Source organism: Hypanus sabinus, chromosome 26 (assembly GCF_030144855.1).
Source record: "Hypanus sabinus isolate sHypSab1 chromosome 26, sHypSab1.hap1, whole genome shotgun sequence".
Lineage (NCBI taxonomy): Eukaryota > Metazoa > Chordata > Chondrichthyes > Myliobatiformes > Dasyatidae > Hypanus > Hypanus sabinus.
Window position 1 is genome coordinate 42227200 of NC_082731.1, and position 27457 is coordinate 42254656.

General features: G+C 46.3%; 1 protein-coding gene across 1 annotated transcript in view; it reads left to right on the forward strand.

The window, feature by feature from the left end:
- Positions 1-16734: 16734 nt before the first annotated feature.
- Positions 16735-27457, forward strand: part of rab4b (RAB4B, member RAS oncogene family) — an 81112-nt gene continuing 70389 nt past the window's right edge. Inside the window, exon 1 of the mRNA XM_059950932.1 lies at positions 16735-16885. Coding sequence (XP_059806915.1) covers positions 16870-16885 — 16 coding nt within the window. The 5' untranslated portion in view covers positions 16735-16869. The remainder of the gene's footprint in view (positions 16886-27457) is intronic.

The following is a 27457-nucleotide window of genomic DNA, read 5'->3' on the forward strand; positions in this document are numbered from 1 at the left end:
CCCTCCCATTCCCTCCCACTCCGTCCCGCTCCCTCCCGCCGCTGCTCGAGGCAGGGTTCGATCGGTGCTGTCTGCGGACAGGACTCCGCGGCTCACGCTACGTGTTTCAGGCTTCTGGCCACTCTTCCTTCCATCGCTGTTTTGTGCGATTTTGATCGCAACCGGCAGTCAACAAAGAACACAGCGCTAAATTAAACTGAGCTGACCTAAAGTGAACACTTCTCGATGTCTTCGTGGATTCTGCGGCATCACGTTTAACATTCCGTGTGATTTTCACTCGTTTTTTCTTCCATTTACGCAACTTGTTCTCTTTTTTTGTGAATATGACATTTTCTCTTCAGTCCTGCCTGGTGCAGACATCGTCCGAACATTGGGCTCAGTCGCTCTGATACCCTGCATTCTAACCCTCACCTGGGGCAATTCACAGTGGCGCACGTCTTGGGGACGTGGGAGGGCACCGGAGCACCCAGGTTAAATCTAGACAATCACAGGAAGAACGTGCAAACTCCACACAGACAGCAGCCCAAGATCAGGATTGAACCAGCGGCATGGGCACTCCGAGTAACATCGCTACCTGCTGCCTTGATGCATCCGAAGGGAAAGATCTGGAAGGGCTGTGGAAAGATACTTGGAGAGTAGGGATAGCGGAGTTGTTCCTAGAAGGGATTCAGTGGGCTGAATGGCCTCCATTCCTAGTGAGACTGCACACCGAGGGTCCAAAGCCCCACTGGAACTGCCCTATCCAATGTTTGTGGGATCTTGCAGTGCACGGGGGGGGGTGGGGAGACACTTGCCTGACATCACGTGTGGCAGCGTGCATTCAGGGTTGCAAAAAAACAGCAACGCAGTGTAAAATTCCAGCTTCTTCCCCCGATTCACAGGTCAAAGTGCGTTTTGAGTCACCATCAGGAAGAGGTGCAGGAGCCTGAAGACACACACTCAGCAATTGAGAGGCAGCAGCTTCCCCTCCGCCATCCGATTTCTGAAGAGTCAAATTCATCATTAAAGTATGCATGCCTATAAACAAACTTTTATGCTGCTACCACGCGGGAAACGGTACCGCAGCATAAAAGCCAGGACACCATGCTGACACCACTGTATTTCTATGTTATATCGACTGTCCTGTTGTACGTACTATTTATTATAAATTACTGTAATTTGCACAGAGACGTAACTAAAGATTTTCACTCCTCATGTAGGTGAAGGAAGTGAGTAATAAAGTCAATTCAATTCAAATCTGAGATTCATCTTCATGCCACAAAACAAAGAAGCACTATAGATTTCACCTCAAATCACGCACAAGGCCGCCAGATATACAATCTGCAAAAGAGGACAAATCGCGCCAAGCGTGATCACTGAACACACGGAACGTGAAGCGCAGGGTCCCCGGATGGGACAACTGCGGAGCCCGTTCAGCCAAACTGGTCCAGGGTCCCAATAGATGCAGGGCTGCATCTGCTCCCGAACCTGGCAGGCAGGGACCCAACACTCCTCCCCCTCCCGCCCGACGGTAATGGTGACTGCACCCGTCCTGCCAGTCACCAAACTGCCATCAGGGAGACGCTACAAGTCCATCACCACCAGGCCTACACGTCATCAGGCAGATGGAGTTCAATCCGGACAAGAGCAAGGTGCTGCATTTTGGAAGGACAAACCAGAAGACTGAGTACAGGGTTAATAGTCGGTTACTGAAGAGTGTGAATGAACAGAGGGACCTTGGGGTTCAAATCCATACGTCCCTCAAGGTCACTGCACAGGTTGGTGGGGTAGTTAAGAAGGCCTATGGGATGCTAGGCTTCATTAACAGGGAGATTGAGTTCAAGAGTAGAGAGGTCATGTTGCAACTCTACACATCTCTGGTGAGACCACACTTAGAGTATTGTGTCTAGTTCTGGTCACCTCATTATAGGAAGGATGTGGAAGCCATGGAGGGGGTGCAGAGGAGATTTACCAGGATGTTCAAACAACAACACACACAAAATGCTGGCGGAACACAGCAGGCCAGGCAGCATCTATAGGGAGAAGCGCTGTCGTCGTTTCGGGCGAGACCTGAAACAACGATAGTGCTTCTCCCTATAGATGCTGCCTGGACTGCTGTGTTCCACCAGCATTTTGTGTGTGTTGTTTGAATTTCCAGCATCTGTAGATTTCCTCGTGTTTACCAGGATGTTGCCTGGTTTGGAGAACAAGTCATATGAAGCAAGGTTAGCAGAGCTGGGACTTTTCTATTTGGAGCGTAGAAGAATGAGAAGGGACTTGATAGAGGTCTACAAGATTATGAGAGGCATAGATGGGGTGGATAGTCAGTACCTGTTTCCCAGGGCACCAATAGCAAACACCAGAGGGCATAGGTACAAAATTAAGGGAGGGAAGTTTAGGGGAGACATCAGGGGTAAGTTTTTACACAGAGGGTTGTGAGTGCCTGGAATGACTTGCCAGGGATGGTGTTGGAGGCTAAAACATTAGGGGTATTTAAGAGCCTCTTGGACAGGCACATGGATGAAAGAAAAATAGAGAGTTATGGGGTAGTGTAGGTTTAGTACTTTTCTTTAGGGAATATATGGGTCGGCACAACATGGAGGGCTGAAGGGCCTGTACTGTGCTGTAGTGTTCTATGGTTCTATCTCCGAAGCTTCTTTCCTATAGAGTCTGTTCTTATGTTCACATTTATTTCAGTTTGATCATTGAATGTTTGCACATGTGACTGTTCTGCTAATTGTTGCTTACTCAGGGCTGTTTGCACTATAGTCCTTGCACACTGTTGGTTGTTGTTGGGCTGTCTGGTGTGGCATTGCCCTGTGTTTTGCGCTTGGCACCAAACCACAATCAGTTCTGGGATCTTTCACAGGCTGGCAGTAAAGTGACTCTGATTCTGAGAAGAGAGGAGATGAGCCAGCGCAGGCAGACATCGCTGAACAGCAATCCCTGACCCCGTGAACACAATTTCAGAATCAGGTTTAACATCACAGCATATGTTGTGAAATTTAACTGGCAGCAGTGCGTTGTAAATAAATTAAAAAAAACTGAATTACAGTAAGTTTATATATGATTATTTAATAGTTAAATTAAAATCACTAGTGAAATAACAGAATTTTTTTTTAAATAGTGAGGTAGTGTTCATGGGTTCAATGTCCATTCAGAAATCTGATGGCAGAGGGGAAGAAGTTGTCCCTGAATCATTGAGTGTGTGTCTTCAGGCTCCTGTACCTCCTCCCTGATGGTAGCAATGAGAACAGGGCATGTCCTGGGTGGTGGGGGTCCTTAATGATGGACACCGCCTTCTTGAGGCATCACTCCTTGAAGGTGTCCTGGATACTACCGAGGCTAGTGCCTCTGTTGGAGCTGACTAATTTTACAAGTTTCTTCAACTTGCTTCAATCTTGTGCATTACCCCACCCCCATAACAGACGGTGATGCAGCCTGTCATAAAGTTATCCACAGCAGATCTGTAGAGGTTTTCGAGTGTTTTAAGTGACAAACCCAATCTCCTCGAGCTCCAAATGAAATATAGCTGCTGTATTGCCTCACGAGGAAATCTGCAGATGCTGGAAATTCAAACAACACACACAAAATGCTGGTGGAACACAGCAGGCCAGGCAGCATCTATAGGGAGAAGCACTGTCGACATTCCGGGCCCAGACCCTTGCCTTCTTTGTAGCTGCACCAATATGTTGGGTCCAGGTCAGATCCTGAAAGATGTTGACATCCAGGAACTTGAAATTTCCCACTCTCTCCACTTCTGATCCCTCTTATGAGGATACTTCACCAGTTTGCTCTATTTACTTATTTTTATAAATTTCTTGTTGTAACATAGTAATATTTTGTCTTGCCCAGCAAGCGACATCTGTCAGAGATAATAAACCGGATCGTGATTGATCCTTGACTGACATCTGCAGGATGGGGAAGGAACTGCACAGAGAGACGCTGGCTCTGTCTGCCCTCTGCTGGTCGGATTAAGGTAGTACTCCGACACCCTGAGTCTGATTTTCTGTTCGCATACCAGGCTGTGATGCAGCCAGTCAGGGCGAATCTTCGCAGATTATTTACATATATACTGGATAGCAGAGGTCCCAACACCGACCCCAGAGGCACCCCACCAGTCCCAGAAGCAAGTATTTCAGTAACATAGATGTTACAGCCTGCAAAAATCAAAGACCCCAAGTGAAACTGTATCTATCACTTGTTATTCCTCGATTAACTCTGCTTCCCACAGCTCAGGAAGGATGTGAAGGTCCCAAAGAATACTAATCAAGTTTAATATCACTGGCATATGTCATGAGATTTGTTGTCTTTGCAACAGCAATACAATGCAATACATAATAATAAATAAAAACTGTGAATTACAGGTATATCATATATCATATCTGTGTGTGTATGTATGTCTGTATATATACACACTGTACTGTGTATATACTGTTTTTGTTCTGTGTCATGTAACACCATAATCTTGAAAAACGTTGTTTCATTTTTACTATGTACTGTACCAGCAGTTATGGTCAAAATGACAATAAAAAGTGACTTGACTTGACTTGATATATGTATGCATGTGTGTGTGTGTGTGTATATATATATATACACACACACACCCATACACACACACACCTATACACACACACACACTCCCATACACACACACACCCATACACACACACACACCCATACACACACACACCCATACACACACACACACACCCATACACACACACACACACACACACCCATATACACACACACACACCCATACACACACACACCCATATACACACACACACACCCATACACACACACACCCATACACACACACACACACCCATACACACACACACCCATACACACACACACACCCATACACACACACACCCATACACACACACACACACCCATACACACACACACACACACACCCATATACACACACACACACCCATACACACACACACCCATATACACACACACACACCCATACACACACACACCCATACACACACACACACACACCCATACACACACACACCCATACACACACACACACCCATACACACACACACCCATACACACACACACACACCCATACACACACACACACACACACACACCCATATACACACACACACCCATACACACACACACACCCATACACACACACACACACACACACACACACCCATATACACACACACACACTCACACACACACACACACACACACACACACACACACACACACACACACACACACACATAAGATAGTTAAATCTGTTAAAATAGTTAAAATACTTGGATCTGGGATAGAGAGGGTTAACATACACATCACTGAGGATCTCACCTGGTCTGTGTGGTGAAAAAGGCACAACAGCGCCTCTTTCACCTCAGACGGTTGAGGAAGTTTGTTGTGGGCCCCCAAATCCTAAGAAATTTCTATAGCAGTACTATTGAGAGCATCCTGACTGGCTGCATCACTGCCTGGTATGGGAAATGTACCTCCCTCAATCGCAGGACTCTGCAGAGAGTGGTGCGGACAGCCCAGCGCATCTGCAGATGTGAACTACCCACCAGTGACAGGTGTGTAAAAGGGGCCCGAAGGATCATTGGGGACCCGAGTCACCCCAACCACAAACTGCTTCTTCCAGGCTATCAGACTGTTTAATTCACGCTGACACAATTGTATTTCTATGTTATATTGACTGTCCTGTTGTATATATATATATATATATATAAAATTAAAACTCAATTGCTCACTCTCACTATTTATAAATAAATTGAATAATTCAAATAGAAAGTACAGGAGCTTCAGGATTCGCACCGTTAGGTTCAAGAACAGTCATGACCCCTCAACCATCAGACTCTTGAACCAAAGGGGATAACCACACTCTTACTATTTCTGGTGTTCCCACAACCAATGGTCTCACTTTAACATAGAACGTAGAACAGTACAGCACATTACAGGCCCTTCGGCCCACAATGTTGTGCCGACCCTTAATCCCTGCCTCACATATAACCCCCCCCACCTTAAATTCCTCCATATACCTTAAGAACTCTCTATCTTGTTATCTCTTGCCCTCGTTATTTATTGTTATTTATTTATGTTTGCAGTTACTGTTCTATAGATATGCTAAGTATGCCCGCAGGAAAAAGAATCTCTGTGTTGTATGTGGTGACGTATGTACTCTGATAATAAATTTTACTTTGAACTTCTGAACTTTAGTTAAATTAAATAAGTAGTGCAGAAAAAGTAGAAGTACAGGAAGTACTGAGGTGCTGGGTGTAGAGTGCCTCTGTTCCCTCTCATGACCACACGGGTTTCCTCCGGCTGTTTCGCATTGCTCCCACATTCCAAAAAAGTATGGATTAGGGTTCATGACTTGTGGGAATGCTGTGTCGGTGTGGTGACACTGCGGGCTGCCCCCCTCTCCCCCTCTATCCTCGGCCTGCAGTGGTAATTGACACAAATGATGCATTTCACTGTGTGATTTGACGTGTTGGGTGTCTTTTTGAATGGATCCGCGGCGTTTCTTTGCTCTCCGGCTGCCTGCAAGATCTCAGGGTTGTACTCTGCATTCATTCGTTGAACTTTGAACACGTGACAAATAAAACAAACTTTTTCCCTTTTAAGACGGGGGGGTGCGGGGGGTTCGCCACGGGGACAAGAGATTTCAGTTCCAGGGTTAGGCTGGAGAAGCTGATGGAAGTTCTCAAGGGAACAGAAGAAGGGTGAGAGGTGGACTGGACTGTGAGGGGTTTGGAGTTGGGGGATGGTTCAGGAAGGGTGGCGTTCTGGTTCAAAGGTCACAGGCTAAATTAAGGTCAATGTCTGGCTTCAGATTCAGAAATAAAGATTTATTTTTACCGACATGCACATCATGAAATTTGTTACTTATGACAGTATTACTAAAGTAAATATGTGGTGTAAAGAAGATTAAAAAGTCGAGTTCATGGGTTCATGGATTATTCCACTCCCATATCCCAATCCCACACCAACATGTCCATTCACGGCCTCCTCCGGTGCAAAACTGAGGTTCAACACAACGGTACGACACCTGAAGTTCAGCTTTGGTAATTCAGAACATTCGGATATGGCCCAAGTGCGGAGAGAGAGGGGGGTGGGGTGGGGGCTGAAGTGGATCGACAGTTCGCTGACTTTAATGAGAACTAAAACTCTTCAAACTGGAAGTTAAACACCAACACTGCGGCTGGAAACAGTAACTAAATACTACACGAACAGCGCCTGTCGGAATGGCGGTCCTCTCCCCGGACAAGGACGAGGGGGAGTAAGTGTTGCTCTGCTTGCGGTCAAGTCTCGACGAGACTAGAACGAGAAGAAGGGAGTTAGATGTCGCCATAACGAGACAGCAACATGAATACCAACGAGCACAACTGCGGAGCCTGTTACAGGGGGCGCGTAGAGCCCACAGCAGAGTCTGTGGTTGTGATATGGTTCCTCTCCAACCTGACAGCATGAACGTTAATTTTTCTCACTTCTAGTAACCATTCCTCCCGGCCCCCATATTTTCCCTTATCTCACTGGCCCCCTGTTACCTCTTTCTTGTTCCCTGCCCCACCCTCTTCATCTGCCCATCACCCCTCTGGTCACCTTCCTCACCTCTTTCCCTTTTACACCACGTTCTCCACCATTAGGTCCCATCTTCTTCAGCCCTCTTGCACCCGTCCTCCCCTCCGCCTACCTGTCCAAATGCCTCTTAAATGTTGCAGTTGTACCCAACTCGAACGTTCCTCCTGGCAGCTCGTTCCCTGGCACTGCCCTCTACGCAAAGAGGTTTCCTTAAACCTCCGGAAAGGAAATCTCTCCTGAAATCTCACCTCTCTTGTCTGGTACTTGTGCCCTCTAGGTTTGAACTCACCAACCCTGGAGAAAAGTCTGCCCTCATGATTTTATAAACTTCTATGAGGTCACCCCCTCATTCTCCTGCACGCCAGGGAATAAGGATCCTGAGGCAGCAACCTCTCCCTGTGGCTCAGGCCCTCTAGTCCCAGGCAATATTCTCGTAAATCCTTCTGCCCCCTCTCCAGCTTGACAAAGCCTTTCCTAAAATTATCGTCTTTATCATAATGTACCATAGAGCATGGCGTCATAATTATGCACTGTGGTGTATGACATCATCATTACATGCCATGTCATATGACGTGGGCGATCGTGGTCTTTCCACTACCATGATGGTTCTTGGCAAATTTTTCTACAGAAGTGGTTTGCCATTGCTTTCTTCTGGGCAGTGTCTTTACAAGATGGGTGACCCCAGCCATTATCAATACTCTTCAGAGATTGTCTGCCTGGCATCAGTGGTCGCATAACCAGGTCTTGTGATCTGCACCAGCTGCTCGTAGACCCATCCACCACCTGCTCCCATGGCTTCACATGACCCTGATCGGGGGGCTAAACAGGTGCTACACCTTGCCCAGGGGTGACCTGCAGGCTAGCGGAGGAAAGGAGTGTCTTACACCTCCTTTGGAAGAGACATATCTCCACCCTATCACTCTTTTCCAAAACTGCACACGATTCTCACCAACGCCTTACATGTCTCTTTTTGCGATATGGTGCAGAATAGGCCCCCTTCCCCTCTAGCACTGCCCAGCAACTCACAGATTTAATCCTAGCCTAATCACGGGACATTTACAACGACCAATTATCCTACCAACCTGTGTGTCTTTGGACTGTGGGAGGAAACCGGAGCACCCGGAGGAAATCCACGCGGTCACGGGGAGAACGTACAAACTCCTTACAGACACCCAGAGGAAACCCACGTGGTCATGGGGAGAACGTACAAACTCCTTACAGACAGTGGCAGGAATTGAACCCGGGTTGCCAGTACTGTAGAGTTTTGTGATGCCCATAACTGCAACATGATGTCCTTACTGCTGAAGTGGCTGACGGCTAGCCGCCTACTTTGCCACCCTGTCCTCTTGTCCAGCCGGTTCCCGTGAACCGTACTCTTTAGCTCCCAGGTCGCGCCGTTCCACAACTCTTGTCAGTGTTGAATTCCCACCCCGATTTGACCGTCCTCCCACTTATCTCAGTCGAAATCCCCTTGCCACTCCTCAGCCCATCTCCCTAACTGATCAAGATCCCTTCACAATTCATTTTAACCTGATTCACTGTCGACAAGGCCCCTAATCGAGAATCATCCGCTAACCTCCTCATCGTGCCCTGTACAGTCATGGCCAAAGTTCAGTGTTAGTTTACTATCAGAGTACATTGATGTCACCACGAACAACCCTGAGGTTCATTTTCCTGTGGCCACGGGCAATAGATCCTCAGAATAGTACCCATAACAGATTCAATGAAAGACCACACCAACTCGGGCGCTCAACCAGGGTGCAGAAGCCGACAAACCGTGCAGATACAAAAAGAAAGAACGAATAATAAATAATAAACATCGAGGAGGATGAGATGGGTTGAAAGTGAGTCCATTGCTTGTGGAGACATTTCAAGGATGGGGCAAGACCCTGATGGTTGAGGGGTAACCTGATTGTGTGAATCCTAAGGCTCTTGCATCTTCCTCCTGATGGCAGCAGTGAGAGGAGAGCCTGTTCTGGGTGGTGGGGATCCCTGATGGGTGCTGCTTTCCTGCGACAGTGTTTCATGTAGACGTGATCAGTGGTGGGAATGGCTTTACCCGCGATGGACTGGGCCGTATCCACTACCTAATGGAGGGATTTCCATTCAAGGGCATTGGAACGATGCAGTTAGTCAATACACTCTCCACTACCTGCCTATAAAGGTTTGTCAAAGTGTTAGATGTCATGCCAAATCTCACATAGGCACTCACACCTCTCTAGCCTCCTTTCATGAGATATCATAATGATATTAGTGTATGGGATATATTAATTATGAAAACTTGATTATTATATTATACAATCAGACTCAAAATGATTATCACTGACAAATGTCATGAAATTTGCAAGACCCTGCAGCGGATAGTGAGGTCAGCTGAGAAGATCATCGGGGTCTCTCTTCCCGCCAACCCGGACATTTACACTACCCACTATTATGAAGGACTCCATGCACCCCTCATACGATCTCTTCTCTCTCCTGCTGTCTGGGAAAAGGCTCCGAAGCATTCGGGCTCTCACAACCAGACTATGTAACAGTTTCTTCTCCCAAGCTATCAGACTCCTCAATACCCGAAGCCTGGACTGACACCTTACTGCCCTATTGTCCTGTTTATTATGTATTGCAATGCCTGCACTGTTTTGTGCACTTTATGCAGTCCAGTGTAGGTCTGTAGTCTAGTGTAGCTTTCTCTGTGTTGTTTTTTTATTACATAGTTCGGTCTAGTTTTTTGTACTGTGTCATGTAAACAATGGTCCTAAAAAACGTTGTCTCATTTTTACTGTGCACTGTACCAGCAGTTATGGTCGAAATGACAATAAAAGTTGACTTGACTTGACTTGAAATTTTTTGTTTTTGCATATTTGTTATCTGTTGTCGATCCACAATCTCTCTGAAGTGGATGGACAGTTCACTGACTTTAATGAGAACTTGTGGAATTTAAAGGAGAAGAGAAACAATAAACACAAGGCCAACAGGGCTGATAACTAAAACTCTCAAACTGAAGGTTAATGCCAACACTGCAGCTGGAAGCAATAACTATATACTGAACAAATGCTGCTCCCTTACGGCGTCAGTCGAAACAGTAGTCTTCTTTCCTGGACAAGGGTGAGGGTATGCAGGGAGTACAAATGTTGCTGTGCTTTTGGTCAACTGTCAACAAGACTAGAAATAAAAAGAAGAGAGTTAATTACCACCAAAATGAAACAGTCATTAGAACGTGTTTACTCATGAGCACAATTACAGAACCTGCATAGACCCTGCGGCAGTGTTGTGGCAGTTACAATAAGAATATCTAAAAACTAAATAATTAGTGCAAAAACGAGAGCAAAGTAGTGAGGGAGTGTTCATGGGTTCAATGTCCATTCAGAAATCAGATGGCTGAAGGGAAGAAGCTGTTCCTGAATCATTGAGTGTGTGTCTTCAGACATCCTGTACTTCCTTCCTGATGGTAGCAATGAGAAGAGGGCATGCCTTGTAGGGCAAGTGTTGTGTATTTGATATTTCAGTAACATTTGAGTAACATAGCTTGTTTGTTTGGGTGTTGAGGTGGAGATACGTCTCTACCAAAAGAGGTGTGAGGTGCTCCTTCCCTCCGCTAGGCTTGGGCAAGGTGTAGCACCTGCTTAGCCCCCCCCCCCCGATTAGGGTCATGTGAACCCATGGGGGCAGGTGGTGGATGGTCGTATGAGCAGCCGGTGCAGATCACAAGCCCTGGTGATGTGACCACTGACTCCAGGCAGACAATCTCTGAAGAGTATTGATAATGGCTGGGCTCACCCGTCTGGTAAAGACACTGCCCAGAAGAAGGCAATGGCAAACCACTTTTGTAGAAAAATTTGCCAAGAACAATCGTTGTCATGGAAAGACCATGATCACCTACATTACATGATATGGTACGTAATGATGATGTCATACAGCACGGCACATTGGGATGGCGATGATCATTTTAGGAAAGACATTGTCTTTAGAGAGGAATAAGGAGTCAACGTTTAGGACTGCTTTAAGGACTCCAGCTCCAGATTCTTCCTCGAAGTTTACTCCCGAATCTTCCCCATGAGCGGGTATAGCTGCAGGGCAGCGGAGGTTTGAGATCAGAGTTTTCCTTCTCCTAGATGAGCTGACAAGCCCCATCTGCCTGAAGAGATTGGTGTCAGGGCGCCAGTTACTTATCTTTGCCCCCTTGTCCCATCTGTTGGAAGGCTTCCTTCGGGCTTAGTAGGTGGACTTAGGACCTGGACTTGGTCATCTGAGGCTGTTTGAGAGACATGCCATTGGGACCACTTAACAAGCAGCAGGAGCTCCCGGCTATGACAACCTTAAGGAATCTAATTCTGTTATTTCCTGTAAAAACTGCACATTTTATGCTTTTCCTGAGAATGCTGCTTTTGCATACTATGTGCCAGTTGTTGCTGCCCTGTGGCGGTTGTTAATTTGATCTGTGCGTACATGCAGGCATTCAGAGTTGGCTCGATGGTAGGATGCGGAACGTGAGGGTGAGAGGTCGATTGTCCGACTGGTGAGTAGGTCTGTGGTGCCTCTATTATTCATTATTTATGAAAATGATTTGCAAAACCTTGGCCCAGTCCATTGTGGGTAAAGCCCTCCCCGCCATTAACCAGAAGACCATAAGCTATAGGAGCAGAATTAGACCGTTTGGCCCATTGAGCCTGCTCTACCATTTCATCATGGCTGATCCATCATCCCTCGCAGCCCCAATCCCCTGCCTTCTCCCCGTATCCCTTCATGCCCTGACTAATCAAGAATCCATCAACCTCTGCCTTAAATATACGTAAAGACTTGGCCTCCACAGCTGCCTGTGGCAAAGAATTCCACAGATTCACCACCCTCTGGCTGAAGAAATTCTTCCTCATCTCTGTTCCAAAAGAACACCCCTCTATTCTGAGGCCGTGTCCTCTGGTCCTAGACTCTTCCACCATAGGAAACACCCTCTCCACATCCACTCCGTCAAGGCCTTTCACCATCCGGTAGGTTTCAATGTCACCCTTCATTCTTCTGAATTCTAGTGAGTACAGGCCCAGAGCCATCAAACACTCCTCAGGTGACAAGTGTGGCATAACTTTATTTACCCCATCACTGATCTGTTCCCACAACCTATGGACTCATTTTCAAGGACTCTTCATTTCATGTTCTCAATATTTATTGCTGATTTATTTCTTCTTATTATTTATTTTTTCTCAGCTTAAGCTGGTAAAACCTGAGGTACAGGCATAGCCAAGCACACTCATTCCTCCATCGCGAGGAACTTTCGGACTATTCAGGATTTTTAAGAAAGTCATTAATATGTATTAATAGGTACAGTTGAAGGCAAGTCGTTTTTTTTATTCTAATAATTATGAATATTATCCCTGCTGGTACTTTTCCAGTTGTGGGTATTTTTGTAACCTCTTTTAACACGTCCATTGTAACTTCAGGCATTTGTGTGAGAGCATCCTTTTTCCTTCCGAACTCAGCTTGCTTCTTGGTTGCGCGTTGACCCTGTTTGACCAGATACTAGACCAGAAGTTCGTTATCTCTGCACTTGCCGGTGATTTAGATGCCGGCCCAGGTAGACTGGAAAGGGAGGGCGTCGGGACCGGAGGCGAGGGTTGGCTCGATTTTGCTCGCTCTCCCGCCGTGGTCATTCCTCTCTCTGTGGCGCTGAGACGGTGAGACTGCTCCCGCTGCCGCACTTTGTGTCTGCGAGCTTCGCGGTGACTCGCCCCGCCAATATGATGAAATGAGACCGAGACTTCGGGCCTAGTCCAGGCTGCCCCAGGGAGTTGGATCTCAGCACTCAATGTGACTCGCAATGCTGATGCTGGCTTCTACCATTCGCGTGATTAGTTGTTTTTTTTTCTCTCTTTCTCTGCCCTTCAGGTGTTGGTCTTTTTTTAAAATTGGATTCTTTCGTGTTTCTCGCTCTGTGGTTGCCTGTGAGCAGACAAATCTCAAGGATGTATAATTTATTTGATAATAAACCTACTTTGAATCTTCAAATCTTTGACTAATTTGTGCTAGTGTTGGTGATATTTTGGTGCCTAAGATTTAGTTTCAATGTCCTGTATAAACCTTTTTCATTTTCCTTGACCTGATAATTCTGTTTTCTTCATCTGACACCTTTCACGTATCTATTTAGCCTGGCTCTGTACGCACCAAAGTTTTGTTTTAGTCTATCTCTAAATTCTAGAGTGCTTTTGTTGGATAGACCTCATATTTCCCTAGAATTTCCTTAGCTTTTCTCTGAATTTTCTTGCTCAGGTTATCAATATTATACTCCGTTAGGCGGGCTATTTCTCCTCTTAAGGTTTCAACTTTCTTTCTTAATCTCTTCTGCCATTTTGGTGTTTTCCATTTCATTGCTCAGCTCTGGGTTTCTAGGAACGAGTGCCTCTCTTCTGGAGCTACTGCGCTGCACTGCTATCAAAGCCACGTAGTATGTTACCGTGTGTAGTTCTTCAAATGTTTCAAGTTTTCCTAAATGCTGTGGCAGTATAATGTTGCTGTGGGTATTAGCAGTTTTTGCGGATTTTGCTGACGTCTTTTGTTTTGGCGTGTAGGGTCTTTTGGTCGGGTCAGTGCCCATGCGGTCTGTCGGTGTGGTGTTAAATATCCGGATAATCTTGACTGCAATCTTGGCTTCATCATCAGGATTCTTCATCTGTGTTGTTGATGCTACTGTGAGCTTGTGGCACCGTTGCTGAGGCAGTTCTGTTTTCGTCAGTGCCTCAGTGTGTTGCATCTTCATTATTTTATTGCGTAGTGTTGCCGTGATCTTTAAGTTGGTTTCTTTCTAGCCCTTGTGCATCTTCGTGTTTTATTTGGTTTATTCTGGACTACATTGTTTTTTTACCGTTCTCTGTTGATCTGTTGTTGCTTGTGTGGTTTCTTTCGAACTTATAGTCTTTTAACATCTTTGGACTATTTTTACTGTGCCCATGGTCTGTTTTTTCTAATCAAATATGGTATAGTTTGCGCTATTGTAACTATATGTTGTAACTATGTGGTTTTGTGTAGGTCTTGTAGCTTTAGTTTTTGGTTTGTTGGGTGGTAGAGTTGGTCTCCTGACTTGGTGTGTCTGGGTAGTCTTGTTTTGTCTTGTGGCGTTGGAGCTCCTTTCCGGGGAACGCGCTAAGATGGTAGCATGATATTAATACGCAGCAGCCTCTCCGGACTCTGGACTTGGGGATTGCCAAACATTACATGGATTTTCTGGTGTAGTCCGTTTTGTCGTGTGCTTTTGTGATATCATTCTGGAGGAACGTTGTTTCATTTTTTAACTGCATTGCAGTTGTGATTTCTAAATGATAATGAACCGAAATTCAATTCATACACGCTTGGAGGGATATCGCGCTACAAACTGTTGGTGAAGTTTGCCCCTGTACGCTTTCATGTCGGTCTCAAGTTCTATTACTCGCATTGTGAGCGAGTTTACTTTTAAGGACCGTTCCCTGCATGCCTTTGTTCTCTTAACTGCTCAGTCGTAAATGGGAAACACCTGAAATAGGCGCAGTCTGGGGTGCCAATTGGCTACTTTTTGAATGCGGGCAGTAACAGTTTTGGATTTCTCGGTGCTGGCTTGCCTATTCAGCAGTGCACCACTAGCAGTTCGTTTACTGTCATGCCCAGCACGAGCTCCAGGCGTGCCCTGGAGCCCCCAGGATGCAGCCGGGTTACTCTACTCAGTAAACATACAGTGCCTATAAAGCGTATTTACCCCCCCCCCATTGGAAGCTTTCACGTTTTATTGTTTTACAACATTGAATCACAGTGGATCTAATTTGGCTTTTTTGATACTTACCAACAGTAAAGACCCTTTCATGTCACAGTGAAAACAGATCTTGACAAAGTAATCTAAATTAATTACAAATATAAGACACAAAATAATTGATTGCATAAATATTCACCCCATTCAAGTCAGTATCTAGTAGGGGCACCTTTGACAGCAATTGAGTTTGTGTGGATAGGTCTCTATCAGCTTTGCACATCTGGACACTACAATTTTTCCCCATTCTTCTTTACAAAACTGCTCAAGCTCGGTCAGATTGCGTGGGGATCCTGAGTGAACAGCCCTTTACAACCCAGCCACAAATTCTCAGTTGGATTGAGGTCTGACTTGGCCACTCCAGGACATTAACTTTGTTGTTTTTACGCCATTCCTGTGTAGCTTCGGCTTTAAGTTCGGGATCATTGTCTTGTACTGTGGAAGAGTATAGGTTTTTACATCTACAGTCTGATTTTGTTTTCAGCCGCTTGGAACATGGAAGACCTGAGACACCGCCCAATCTAGGTACAGACACGCCCAGATTTGCTTCTGTTTTGGTCCACAAAGGGTATTTTATTTCCCACCTGCCTTGCAAATGGTCTAAGAACAGAGTGCAGAGCTTGAGAATAGAGGGACGTAGATCTAGAACGAAGATGAGGAAGGATTTCTTTAGCCAGAGGGTGCTGAATCTGTGGAATTAGTTGTCACAGGCAGCTGTGGAGGCCAAATCATTGGGTGTATTTAAGGCAGAGGTTGATAGATTCTTGATTAGTCAGAGCATGAGGGGATACAGAGAGAAGGCAGGAGACTGGTGTTGAGAGGGAAAATTGGATCAGCCACGACAAAATGGCAGAGCAGACTCGATGGGCTAAGTGGCTTAATCGGCTCCTATATCTTACAGTCTTATATCCGCAGAGCAATAAAAACACAAGAAAATCAGGCACCAACTATGGAAATGAATAAACAGTCGCCATTTTGGGCCGAGACTCTCCTCCAGAGCATTGTTACTGTTATTTTGTTTTACCTTTGTATTTGCAAGGATTTTTCCCCATCTGGTGGTGTGTGGTGTTTTATTGATTCTGTTGTATTTCTTGTGTTTACTGAGAATGCCCACAAGAAAACGAATCTCAGGGTTGTATATGGTGACACAGATGGACTTTGATGATGAATCTGCTTTGAACTTTGCATGACCACGACCCAACTCCCTGGAGGGAAGAGTTTGGACAGAGTGCGCATGCGCGGTTATGTTCCGCCCGGAGTTGCCAAGGCGGGTCGGACGTTCCGCCTGTGACGTCACGACGCAGGCCACTCGCGAGTGCCCCTCGTGGTGGAAGGACTAACGTCGCGTCGATCGCCTCAGGGAGGGTGTCTGCGTGTTGCGTCATGACGCCGGACGCCGGCCGGCGGGAGGGGAGGGGAGGGGAGGGGAGGGGGGCAGGGAGAGGCAGGACGCGGCTTCCGCCATATTGTATGAGCGGCCCTGAGGCAGGCCGGCACCGAGCCCGGGACAGCAGCGCAGCGGCACTCCGGCCCTCGGCATCATGTCAGAGACCTACGGTGAGTGACGCCGCTGCCTGTCAGCCCGCTCAGGGCCGGGGGCAATAGCCTGGTGCGGGGTGGGTGTGGAAAGATCCCGCCCCCTAGTACCCAGCCGAACCTCCCCTTTCCCCCCATCAAACCCTCCCGTCACTCCTCAACCTCTCAACTAACCTATCAGACCCACCCCCTTCCTTAAACCTCCATCACCTACCCCCTCCTCAAACCTCCCGTAGGCCCCAGTCAACTCTCCCCTTTCCCCCATCAAACCCTCCCCTCTTTCTCATCAAACCCCCTCCAACCCTCCCCCCTCCACATTAAACCCTCCCCTCTCCCCATCAAACCCTCCCCCATCAAAACCCCTCCACATCAAACCCTCCCCCATCAAACCCCCCTCCCCATCAAACCTTCCCTCTCCCCATCCAACCCTCCCACCACTCCTCAACCTCTCAACTCCCTAAAAGACCCATCCCTCCTTTCTCAAACCTCTCCTTGTCCCCAGTTAAGGCATCCCTACCCCCATCAAACCCACCCAACCCCTCAACTCCCTATCAGTCCTCCTTCCTCAACACCCCTCCTCCTTCAAACCTCCATCAAATCCACCACCTCCTCAAACCTAGTTCCCACTCAAGCCTCCCCTTTCCATCCATCAAATCCACCCCTTCCTTAGTCCCCACTCAAATCTTCACTCTCCTCCCAACCTCTCAACACCTCCTGGTCATACTGCCCACCCCCTTCTCCCATCAAATGCACTCTCCCTCCTCAAACCTTCCCTAGACCCCTATCAGACACACCTTTCCACCATCAAACCCACCCTGCCCTTCCTCAAACCTCCCCTAGTTCCCAATCAAACCTTCCCTCCTTACTCAAACCTCCCCTAGTCCCCAGTCATACCTCCCCCTTCCCCATCAACCTCACTCCTCCTTCCTCAAATCCACCCCTCATCCCCACTCAACTCTCCCGATGAAATCCACCCCTCCAAAAATCCTCCTTAAAATCCCCCGCCATCCCTCCCTATCATTTCCTACTCCTCATTTCCCCTTTAATCACCTGCTACCCGCTAAACTGCCTTGTACCCTCTACTTTCCCTCACCTCCCAGTGGACATCCTCTGCCCATCAACCTCTCCCCAACTACCCCAGGTTCCCTACTCTCTCCCCTCTGAATCCCTCTCCCCTCCCCAATCCTCATTCCCCTCTCCCTAATCCTCCACTGCCCGGCCACACCAGTGACTTCTTCCTTCCTCTGCCATCCTAACTGGAGCCTAACTGCTCCAGTTCCATTCCCTCCTCTCCCTTTTAGTCATAGATGGCTTTATTACTTAATTATTTTGCTTCTGCGTCTTTGCACTATATTATAGAAGTACCTCATCCTTAGAGGTTATACCTCAGCCCTCTATCTGAACAGTGGGATCTGTTTTATCTGGTTATAACTGTCTTCCTGCACCAACATGATAGAACCAGTTTTTGCATGACTGGGGTTCCATCCTTTGCAGAAGACGGCTACTTAGAGAGTAGCCTTGAGGTAGCTTTGGTCATACAAATTAGTGAAAATTCACCTTTTAGAAATCTTGAAATGCTGCAGCATCAAGCCAGCAGCTTGCATCTCTAACCACTTCCTTCACGAGGCTTGCCTGCATTTGGAAGGGAGAAAACATTTGTTTTTGGACTGCTGAGATCAGCATCGAATTTCGTCGGGTCTGTTGCCGGTGACACGAGCCTTTCCCTTCTGTCTAACCACCACGGTATCCAAGACAAGCTTAGGCTCAGGAAGGGGTATCTGGGCCTTGTGACAGAATTGCTGTTCAACTTCAGGACAGTGACCAGAGGCTACATAACGCATAGTAAGTGTGAATGTCGAGCACCGAATAGAACAAAAGGCCATTCAGCCCACAATGTTGTGCTGAACCTGCTAAAAGGAAAATCGAAAACACCCAAACACTAATCCCTCCGACCTACACCATGTCCGTATCCCTCCATCTTCCTCACATCCATGTGTCTATCCAAATATCTCTTAAAATCCTCTGATATATTTGCCTCTAGCACATTCCAGGCATCCAACACTCTCTGAGTAAAAAAACTTACCCCTCACATCCCCTTTTGAACCTACCTCTCTCACCTTCAATGCGTGCCTTTGGGTAATAGACATTTCTACCCTGGGAAACAGATACTGTCTGTCTACTCTTTCTAAGCCTCTAACAATCTTGTAAACTTCTATCAGATCTCCCCTCATCCTCCACCGCTCCAGAGAAAACAACCCAAGTTTGTCCAGCCTCTTGTGGTAGCACGTGCCCTCTAGACCAGGCAGCATCCTGGTAAACCTCTTCTGCACCCTCTCCAAAGCCTCAACGTCCTCAGCACGCGTTGATCAGCGCCCACAAGCTTTGTTTTGAGACCAGCAGCACAGAGATGCAGAGATAGTGTAATCGCTCGAGCATGACATTCTCCGAAGGGGTTCTCTATTAGTGGGTCCTCAGGGGTTCCGTCCTTGGAGTCTTGCCCTGCATTGACGGGTCCTAGGACCCCAAATTGGGAACCCCTGCTGAGGAGGCTGACCTGGGAACTACATATTCAGGATGTTAGGACGGGTTCCCTTAGTGCTTATGCGTGACTTTGTTTAAGGTGGGGTGGTGGATGCGTGGGCAGCCACTGCATGGTCCTTGCCAGATCGGTATCGGGGTCCAGAGTTATGAAGTGCAAGGCAGATGACATTGTCATCTGACACCATCTGTCTGCACCACTGTCGAGGTCTTGATTGGATTGCCCTTTGTCTGGAACATCCTACTTTAACTTGACCCATTGGGTGACCTTGCAGGAGCTAAGCGATAAGCGGCCAAGCTGCAGGCAGCATCGCTGTTGGGTTTCAAAGTTGTCAGTTCAGCCGGCTCCATCATGGGCACTAGCTTCCCCAGCACTGAGGACGCTTTCAAAAGGCGCTGCGTCAACAGGGCAGCATCCATCACTTAGGACCCTCATCACCCAGGACTGGCCCTCTTTTCATTGCTACCGTCAGGGAGGAAGTACAGGAGCCTGAAGGCACACACTCAGCGATTCAGGAACAACTTCTTCCCCTCTGCCTGAATGGATATCGGAACCCATGAGCACTACCTCACTACTTTTTTTTTGCTCTGTTTACACTACATCATTTTATTTTTTATTGTAATTTATAGTTTTTCAAAATTATGTATTGCAATGTACTGTTGCCGCAAAGCAACAAAGTTCACAGCATCAATATTAAACCTGACTCTGAGATGGGCACACGGTGAAGGAAAAGTGGGGGGCTCTCTGGAAGCGAAAGATAAAATTTGTAATGGAGTAGGTCGGCACAACATTGTGGGCTGAAGGGTATGTACTGTGCTGTGATGTTCTATGTTCCAGATTAGCAGTCATTGTTACTTAGCTTGATACTGTTTTTGCCCAGCAATTGTGGATGCGGAGCAAGATTTAATTTTTCTTTTAGTTTATTGATGTAAAGGCTTTTCTGGCCTTGAGAGCTACGCTGCTCAGCAACTCACTGATTTAACTCTAGCCTAATCACAGGACGATTTACAGTGAACAATTAACCTACCAAACGGAAGGTCTTTGGACCGTGGACCTGCAGGAAACCCACACGGTCGCATGGAGAATGTGCAGACTTCATACAGGCTGTGGTGGGAACTGAACCAGGGTGGCTGGTACTGTAAAACTTTGTGCCAACCACTACGCTACCATGCCATCCCACTCTCCCATTTCACATCGATGCAGAAGAGTGAGTAAAATGTTTGCTGTCAAACCATGGCTCCAAGTTGTGACCATGATATTACATTTGTGATTGCCTCAGCACAAACCAAGAGAAGAGGCTACCAAGCAAAACCTGTTATAATTGCCTCGGAGCCGGGAAGCACTTACTTCCTGATGTGCAGTGATTATTCAGTGATTTAAGATATAGCAGTCTGATTTACCGCTAAGAGTTGTCATCCATCATCTTCCCTGTTAATTGTAAAGTCTTGTACAATAATACGGATGGTGAGGTGGAGATACGTCTCTACCAGAGGAGGTGTAAGACGCTCCTTCCCTCCGCTAGCCTGCGGGTCACCCTTGGACAAGGTGTGGCACCTGCTTAGCACCCCCCCACCCCCCCCCCCCCCCCGCCGATCTGGGTCATGTGAAGCCATGGGGGCAGGTGGTGGATGGTCGTACGAGCAGCCTGTGCAGATCACAAGTCTTGGTTATGCGACCACTGACGCCAGACAGACAATCTCTGAAGAGTATTGATAATGGCTGGGGGAAGGGGGGGGTCATCCCTCTTGTAAAGACACTGCCCAGAAGAAGGCAACGGCAAACCACTTCTGTAAAAAAACAAAGTTGCCAAAGGACCGTCATGGGTCAACGTGACTGCTGATGTCATGCGACACAACACGTAATGATGATAAGCCGTAATGGCCAAACTGTTGATCAGTTTTTGGTGTTCTGAGATGCCACTGGAGAAATGAGGTGCCTATTACAGATCTTACTGTCACCAACATGAGGAGGAGGTTCTCGCGTTGCCTGTGTGGTCTTTGTGAGGGCTCCCCACCCCTTCGAGAGAGGTTGAGGTGGCTTCTTCTGCGGTTAGCATTTAATGAACTAAATGAGAACATGGCGGGTACGATTAGTTTGCAGATTCCGCATAAATCGTGGTTTTGAAGATTGTTTAAAGGTAGAGTTGGGACACAGATCAACTGAAAAGCTGGGAGGAGCAGTGGCAGGTGGAGTTTAATCTGTCCAAGTGAGAGGTTACGCATTTCAGGAGGTCATATTGTTACGATATCGAGGTTGGGTGCCCCATATCCAAAAACCTTTGAAACCTGAATTGTTTTTTGAGTGCTGACGTGACGTCACAGATGGAAAATTCCACAAGGGGATGCTTTTTTTGCCTACCACAGATTGTTCTGAGAAGTGACCTTACATAAGTAACAAACAGAAATTAAGAAAAAATAGGAAAATGTTGTATACAGATCTCGATCTTGTATTGGAAGAGTGGATTCAGCGCCATTAGAGTAATCTTATGCCGTTTAATGGTATACTGATCATGAAATAAGCAAAGATCGATCACGACAAACTGAAAATTGAAGGCGTTCGTGAATGGTCAGCAGGTAGTCTGCAGAAATTTAAGAAAAGGCATGTCATTATGTTTTTAAAGATTTGTGATAAAACGTCTGCTGATTCCAGAGAAATTCATTGACGAGTTTGCTGCAATTGTCACTGATGAAAATCTGAACGGATGTGTCAGTACACAGGTGGGACGAGCGCCTGTAAGACTGACTGCTTACCCTACCGGTAGCACATCAGTTCAGAGCTGGAAATGATGGCGATCCCAAGATATCTCATTATATATTCCGAAATCTGAAACACTTCCAGCCCCAAGCATTTTGGATAAGAGGTACATAGACTAAGTGCAGGGAGCTTAGCTTTAGTGTACAGGAGACCTTGGGTGTAAGTCCCTGGCTGCCTGAAACTGGTGATACAAGCAGATAGGGTTAGTGGGGAAAACAAAGACATTTAAAGGCCTAGACATGAAGTATCAGAGTTGGGACATTATGTTGCATTTATACAAAATATATTTGTTAGTACTATGTACATTTCTCATTGGTTCGCTACAGAAAAAGAATGGTAGCAACAGAAATAAGATGTAGGAGCAGAATTAACCCATTTGGCTGATCAAGTCTGCACTGCCATTCCATCATTGCTGATTTATATTCCCTGTCAACCCCATTCTTCTGTCTTCTCTGTGTGATGCCGTTCTTAACCGCGAATCTTATCAACCCCTGCATTAAATACACCCAGCGACTTGGTCTCCACAGCCATTTGTGGCAATGAATTTACCACCCTCCGGCAACAGAAATTCCTTCTCCTATCTTTTTATGCCAAGGGACGTGAGAGCCTCGTCCAGGATTCCCTAAAGGTTAATTTGCAGGTTGAGATGGTGGTGAGGAAGGCAAATGCAATATTAGCATTTATTTCAAGAGGACTAGAATATGAAAGCAAGGATGTAATGCTGGGGCTTTATAAGGCATTGGTCAGATTAGAGTATTGTGAGCAGTATTTACGAAGGGAAGTGCTGAAATTGGAGAGGGTTTAGGGGAGGTTCACGGGAATGAAAGGTGGGATGGGATGCAGAGGGTGAGAAACATTGACTAGAACAGCACAGAAGCAGGCCCTTTGGCCCATCTAGTCTATGCCAAACTATTATTCTGCCTACACCCATTGACCTGCTCCTGGAACATAGCCCTCCATACCCCTCCCATCCGTGTACTTATCCAGGCTTCTCTTAAATGTTGAAATTGAAACTAGATCCAGCACTTGTGCTGGCAGCTCATTCGCAGTTTCCTTTCAAATCCATTACAGGAACTGGGAACAAAGAGTAAAATGATCATGATATTGATTGAAGAACAAGAGAGACAATACTAGCTCCTCTTTACTCTTAGGCAGTACAGTGACCCCACAGTTGTAACTGCTGCTGCACGACTCCTGTGAAGGGGTTTAATCCTGACCTTGTAATGAACTTGTTTGTTCTCCCTGTGACCTCCCACATCCCAATGGCATGCTGAGGGGTTAACTGGCCACAACTGCCCCCGGGGGGGGGGGGTAGATGTGTACCCAGAGAGCTGGGAGTTGATTAGTATGTTGAAAGGAATTGGTTACAGGAAAATGTTGGGGGGGGAAGAGACTGTTAGTACAGCTCTGAGAGCCCATTAGAAAGCTGTCTTTTTGCCCATCAAGACATCTCCCCAGGAAATGAAAAATTCTAGTATCATGGATTCCAGTTAACACACACAAAAGGCTTATCATTTGAGGAGCGATTCATGGCTCTTGACCTGTCCTGACTAGAATTTAGTAGAATTGGGGGTAGGGGAAGCGTCTCAATTAAATCTTATAGAGTGGATGAGGAGAGGATGCTTTTTACGGTGGGGAAGTCTAGGACCAGAGAGCTCGGCCTCAGAATAAAGGGACATCCATTTAGAATGGAGATGAAGAGGAATTTCTTCAGCCAGAGAGTGGTGAAGCTGTGTGAATCGTTACTACAGGCGGCTTTGAAGACCAGGTCATTGGGTGTAATTAAAGCAGAGGCTAATGGGTATGAGAGGTTATTGGGAGAAGACAAGGGAATGAAGTTCAGAAGGAAGTGGATCCGCCATGATGAAATGGTGCAGACCTGATGGGCTGAATGGCCACATTCTGCTCCTTTGTCTAATAGTCTGTTCTAGTAGAGAAGAGATTCACCAGGATGTTAGCATGAATGGAGGGTTGCAGTTAAAAGGAGAGATTGGATAGGGTGAGTTTATTCTTACTGGAATATAGGCTGGGGGTGTGATGGAAAGAGGTGACCTAGATAGTGCAGAGCTGGGGTTCCATACCTTGGTTCCACAGACCACGGTTCATGGTAGGGGACCCCACAAAGATTCAGTCTTTTCCCCAAGGCAGAGAAGTCCAAAACTACAGACCACAAATTAAAGATGGGATGGAAAAAGTTTCAAGATCTGAGGGTCAAGACTTTCAAGAGCTTTGTGTTAATATTTTCATTGTGCTGGCAGCTGAGATAATGGAGGCTGACGTAATGACAGCATTTAAAACGGCATTTAATTTTGACACTAACCAACAGAAAAAGACTTTTTCATGTCAAAGCAAAAACAGATTGATCTAAATTAATTACAAATATAAAACACAAAATAATTGATTACATGAGTATTCACCCCTCCCCTTTAATATGGCATACCAAATCATCACTGATGCAGGCAATTGGTTTTAGAAGTCACATAATTAGTTAAATGGAAATCTGTTTTTGGAGACCTGTGTGCTTTCAAAAAAGGGTCACTCTCCTTCACATTCCCATTCGGATATGTCCATACACAGCCTCCTCTACTACCATGATGAGGACAAACTTCGGTTGGAGGAACAACACCTCATATTCCGTCTGGGTAGTCTCCAGCCCCTTGGTATGAACATCGAATTCTCCAACTTCCGGTAATTCCCTCCCTCTCCCTTCCCCCATCCCACTTTCACTCTGCCTCCTCTTCTAGCTGCCTATCACCTCTCATGACTCTGCCTTCTACTACCCATAGTGTTTTCCCCTTAGATTCCTTCTTCACCTCTCCTGTCCATCCCCTCCCTGCTTCCCTTCCCCACCCCTTGATCTTTCCTCTGATTGATTTTTCACCCTTCCCCTACCTTCTTTATAGGGCCCCTGCCCCCTCATCCTTTAGTCCTGACGAAGGGTCTCGATCCGAAACGTTGACTGCTTCTTTCAGCGGATGCTGCCCGACCTGCTGAGTTCATCCAGCTTTTTTTTTATATGTCTTGATTTGACCACAGCATCTGCAGTGCACTTTGTGTGTGCTTTCAAGGTGTTTCAATTGATTGCAGTGAAAGTACAAGATCCAACTCCTGGTGAGTCAGTATCCTGGCAAAAACTACACCATGAAGACACAAGAACACTCCAAGCAACTCCTCGAAAAGGTTATTGAAAAGCACAAGTCAGGAGATGACTACAATAAAATTTCCAAGTCACTGACTATCCCTTGGAGTCCAGTTAAGTCAATCATCAAGAAATAGAAAGAATATGGCGCAGTTGTAAATCTGCCTAGAGCAGGCTGTCCTCAAAAACTGAGTGACCGTGCAAGAAGGGGACTAGTGAGGGAGGCCACCAAGAAACCTGTAATGACTCTGGAGGGGTTACAAGCTTCAGTGATGGAGTTGGGAGAGACTGCACATACAACTGCAGTTGCCCGGGTCTATCAGCAATTGCAGCATTATGGGAGAGTGGCAAAGAGAAAGCCAAGGTTGAAAAAAACGTGCATGAAAGTGCTAGAAAGTGCATGGGAGACTGGAGCCATGTGATCTGATGAAAGCAAAATTGAGCTTTTTGGCAGTCAGACAAAATGGTATGTTTGGCACAAGCTGAACACCTCACATCATCAAAGCTCACTTACCCTACCGCGAAGCACGGTGGTGGCTGTATCATGCAGTGGGGATGCTTCACTGCATCAGGCCCTGGAAGGATTGTGAAGATAGAGGGTAAAATGAATGTAGCAAAATACAGTGAAATCCTGGAGGAAAAGCTGATACAGTCTGCAAGAGAACTACGGCTTGGGAGAAGATTTGTTTTCCAGCAAGACAATGACCCCAAACATAAAGCCAAAGCTACACAGGAATGGCTTAAAAACAACAAGGTTAATGTCTTGGAGTGGCCAAGTCAGAGTTCAGACCTCAATCCAATTGAGAATTTGTGGCTGGGTTGAAAAGAGCTGTTCACTCACGATCCCCATGCTATCTGACAGCTTGAGCAGTTTTGTAAAGAAGAATGGGGGAAAATTGCAGTGTCCAGGTATGCAAAGCTGATAGAGACCTATCCACACAGAGTCAATTGCTGCCAAAGGTGCACCTACTAAATACTAACTTGAATGCGGTGAATATTTCTGCGATCAGTTATTTTGTGTTTCATGTTTGTAATTTAGATCAATTTGTAGAGATCTGTTTTTGCTTTGACATGGAAAGAGTCTTTTTCTATTGGTCAGTGTCAAAAAAGCCAGATTAAATCGACTGTGATTCAGTGTTGTAAAACAATAAAACATGAAACTGTCCACAGTAATTGCTTGTGGGCTGACACATTCCAGTGTCCGAGACTACTTACCAAGGAGGTCACTGAAGTTTGGTATGGCCACTGCAGAGACTTGATGAGGAAAAGCCACATTTTAGGGCTTCCCATTATTGCACTCTGAGCTAATGGAGGCAATGTAAAAACCTCTCATCTTTATCTATCATGTAATGTATGCAGGAGATAGCAAATAAACCTTGTAAGTGAGTGGAATGGTCTACCACTGTGGCCGTGCTGTTATCCAATCCTCATAGAGGGATCAGAAGCAGAGAGAGTGAGCAATTTCAAGTTCTAGGTGTCAATATCTCTGAGGACCTAACCTGCAATTATTGTGGACAGTTCCTCTTAGAACGTAGAGCAATACAACACAAGAACAGTCCCTTTAGCTCTTAATGTTGAGCCGAACCAGCTAAAAAGCATAGCAAAAACACCCAAACTCTAATCCTTCCTACCTACATCATGTCCATATCCCTCCATCTTCCTCACATCCCATGTCACTATCGAAACGTCTCTTAAAAGCCCCTGTTGTATTTGCCTGTACCACCATACCAGGCATCCACCACTCTGAGTAAAAAAACTTAACCCACACATCTGCCTTGAACCTACCTCCTCTCACCTTCAATGCACGCCCTCTGGTATTAGACATTTCAACCCCGGGAAACAGATACTCTCTGTCTAATCTACCTATGCCTTTCATAATCTTATCAACCTCTATCAGATCTCCCCTCAGCCTCTGCCACTCCAGAGAAAACAACCCAAGTTTATCTAGCCTCTCATGATATATGTATGTGGTTGATTGGCCAATCTCTGCTGTACCACAGTCATTGAAGCTCCACAGAGCGTCAGTGGACACTGTGTACAGAGATTCCCTAGCCCAATCACGGGACAATTTACAATGATCACTTAGCCTACCAACCGATAATGTATCTACACTATGGGAGGACACCCAAGAGGAAGTGCACACAGTCGCAAGGAGAACGTA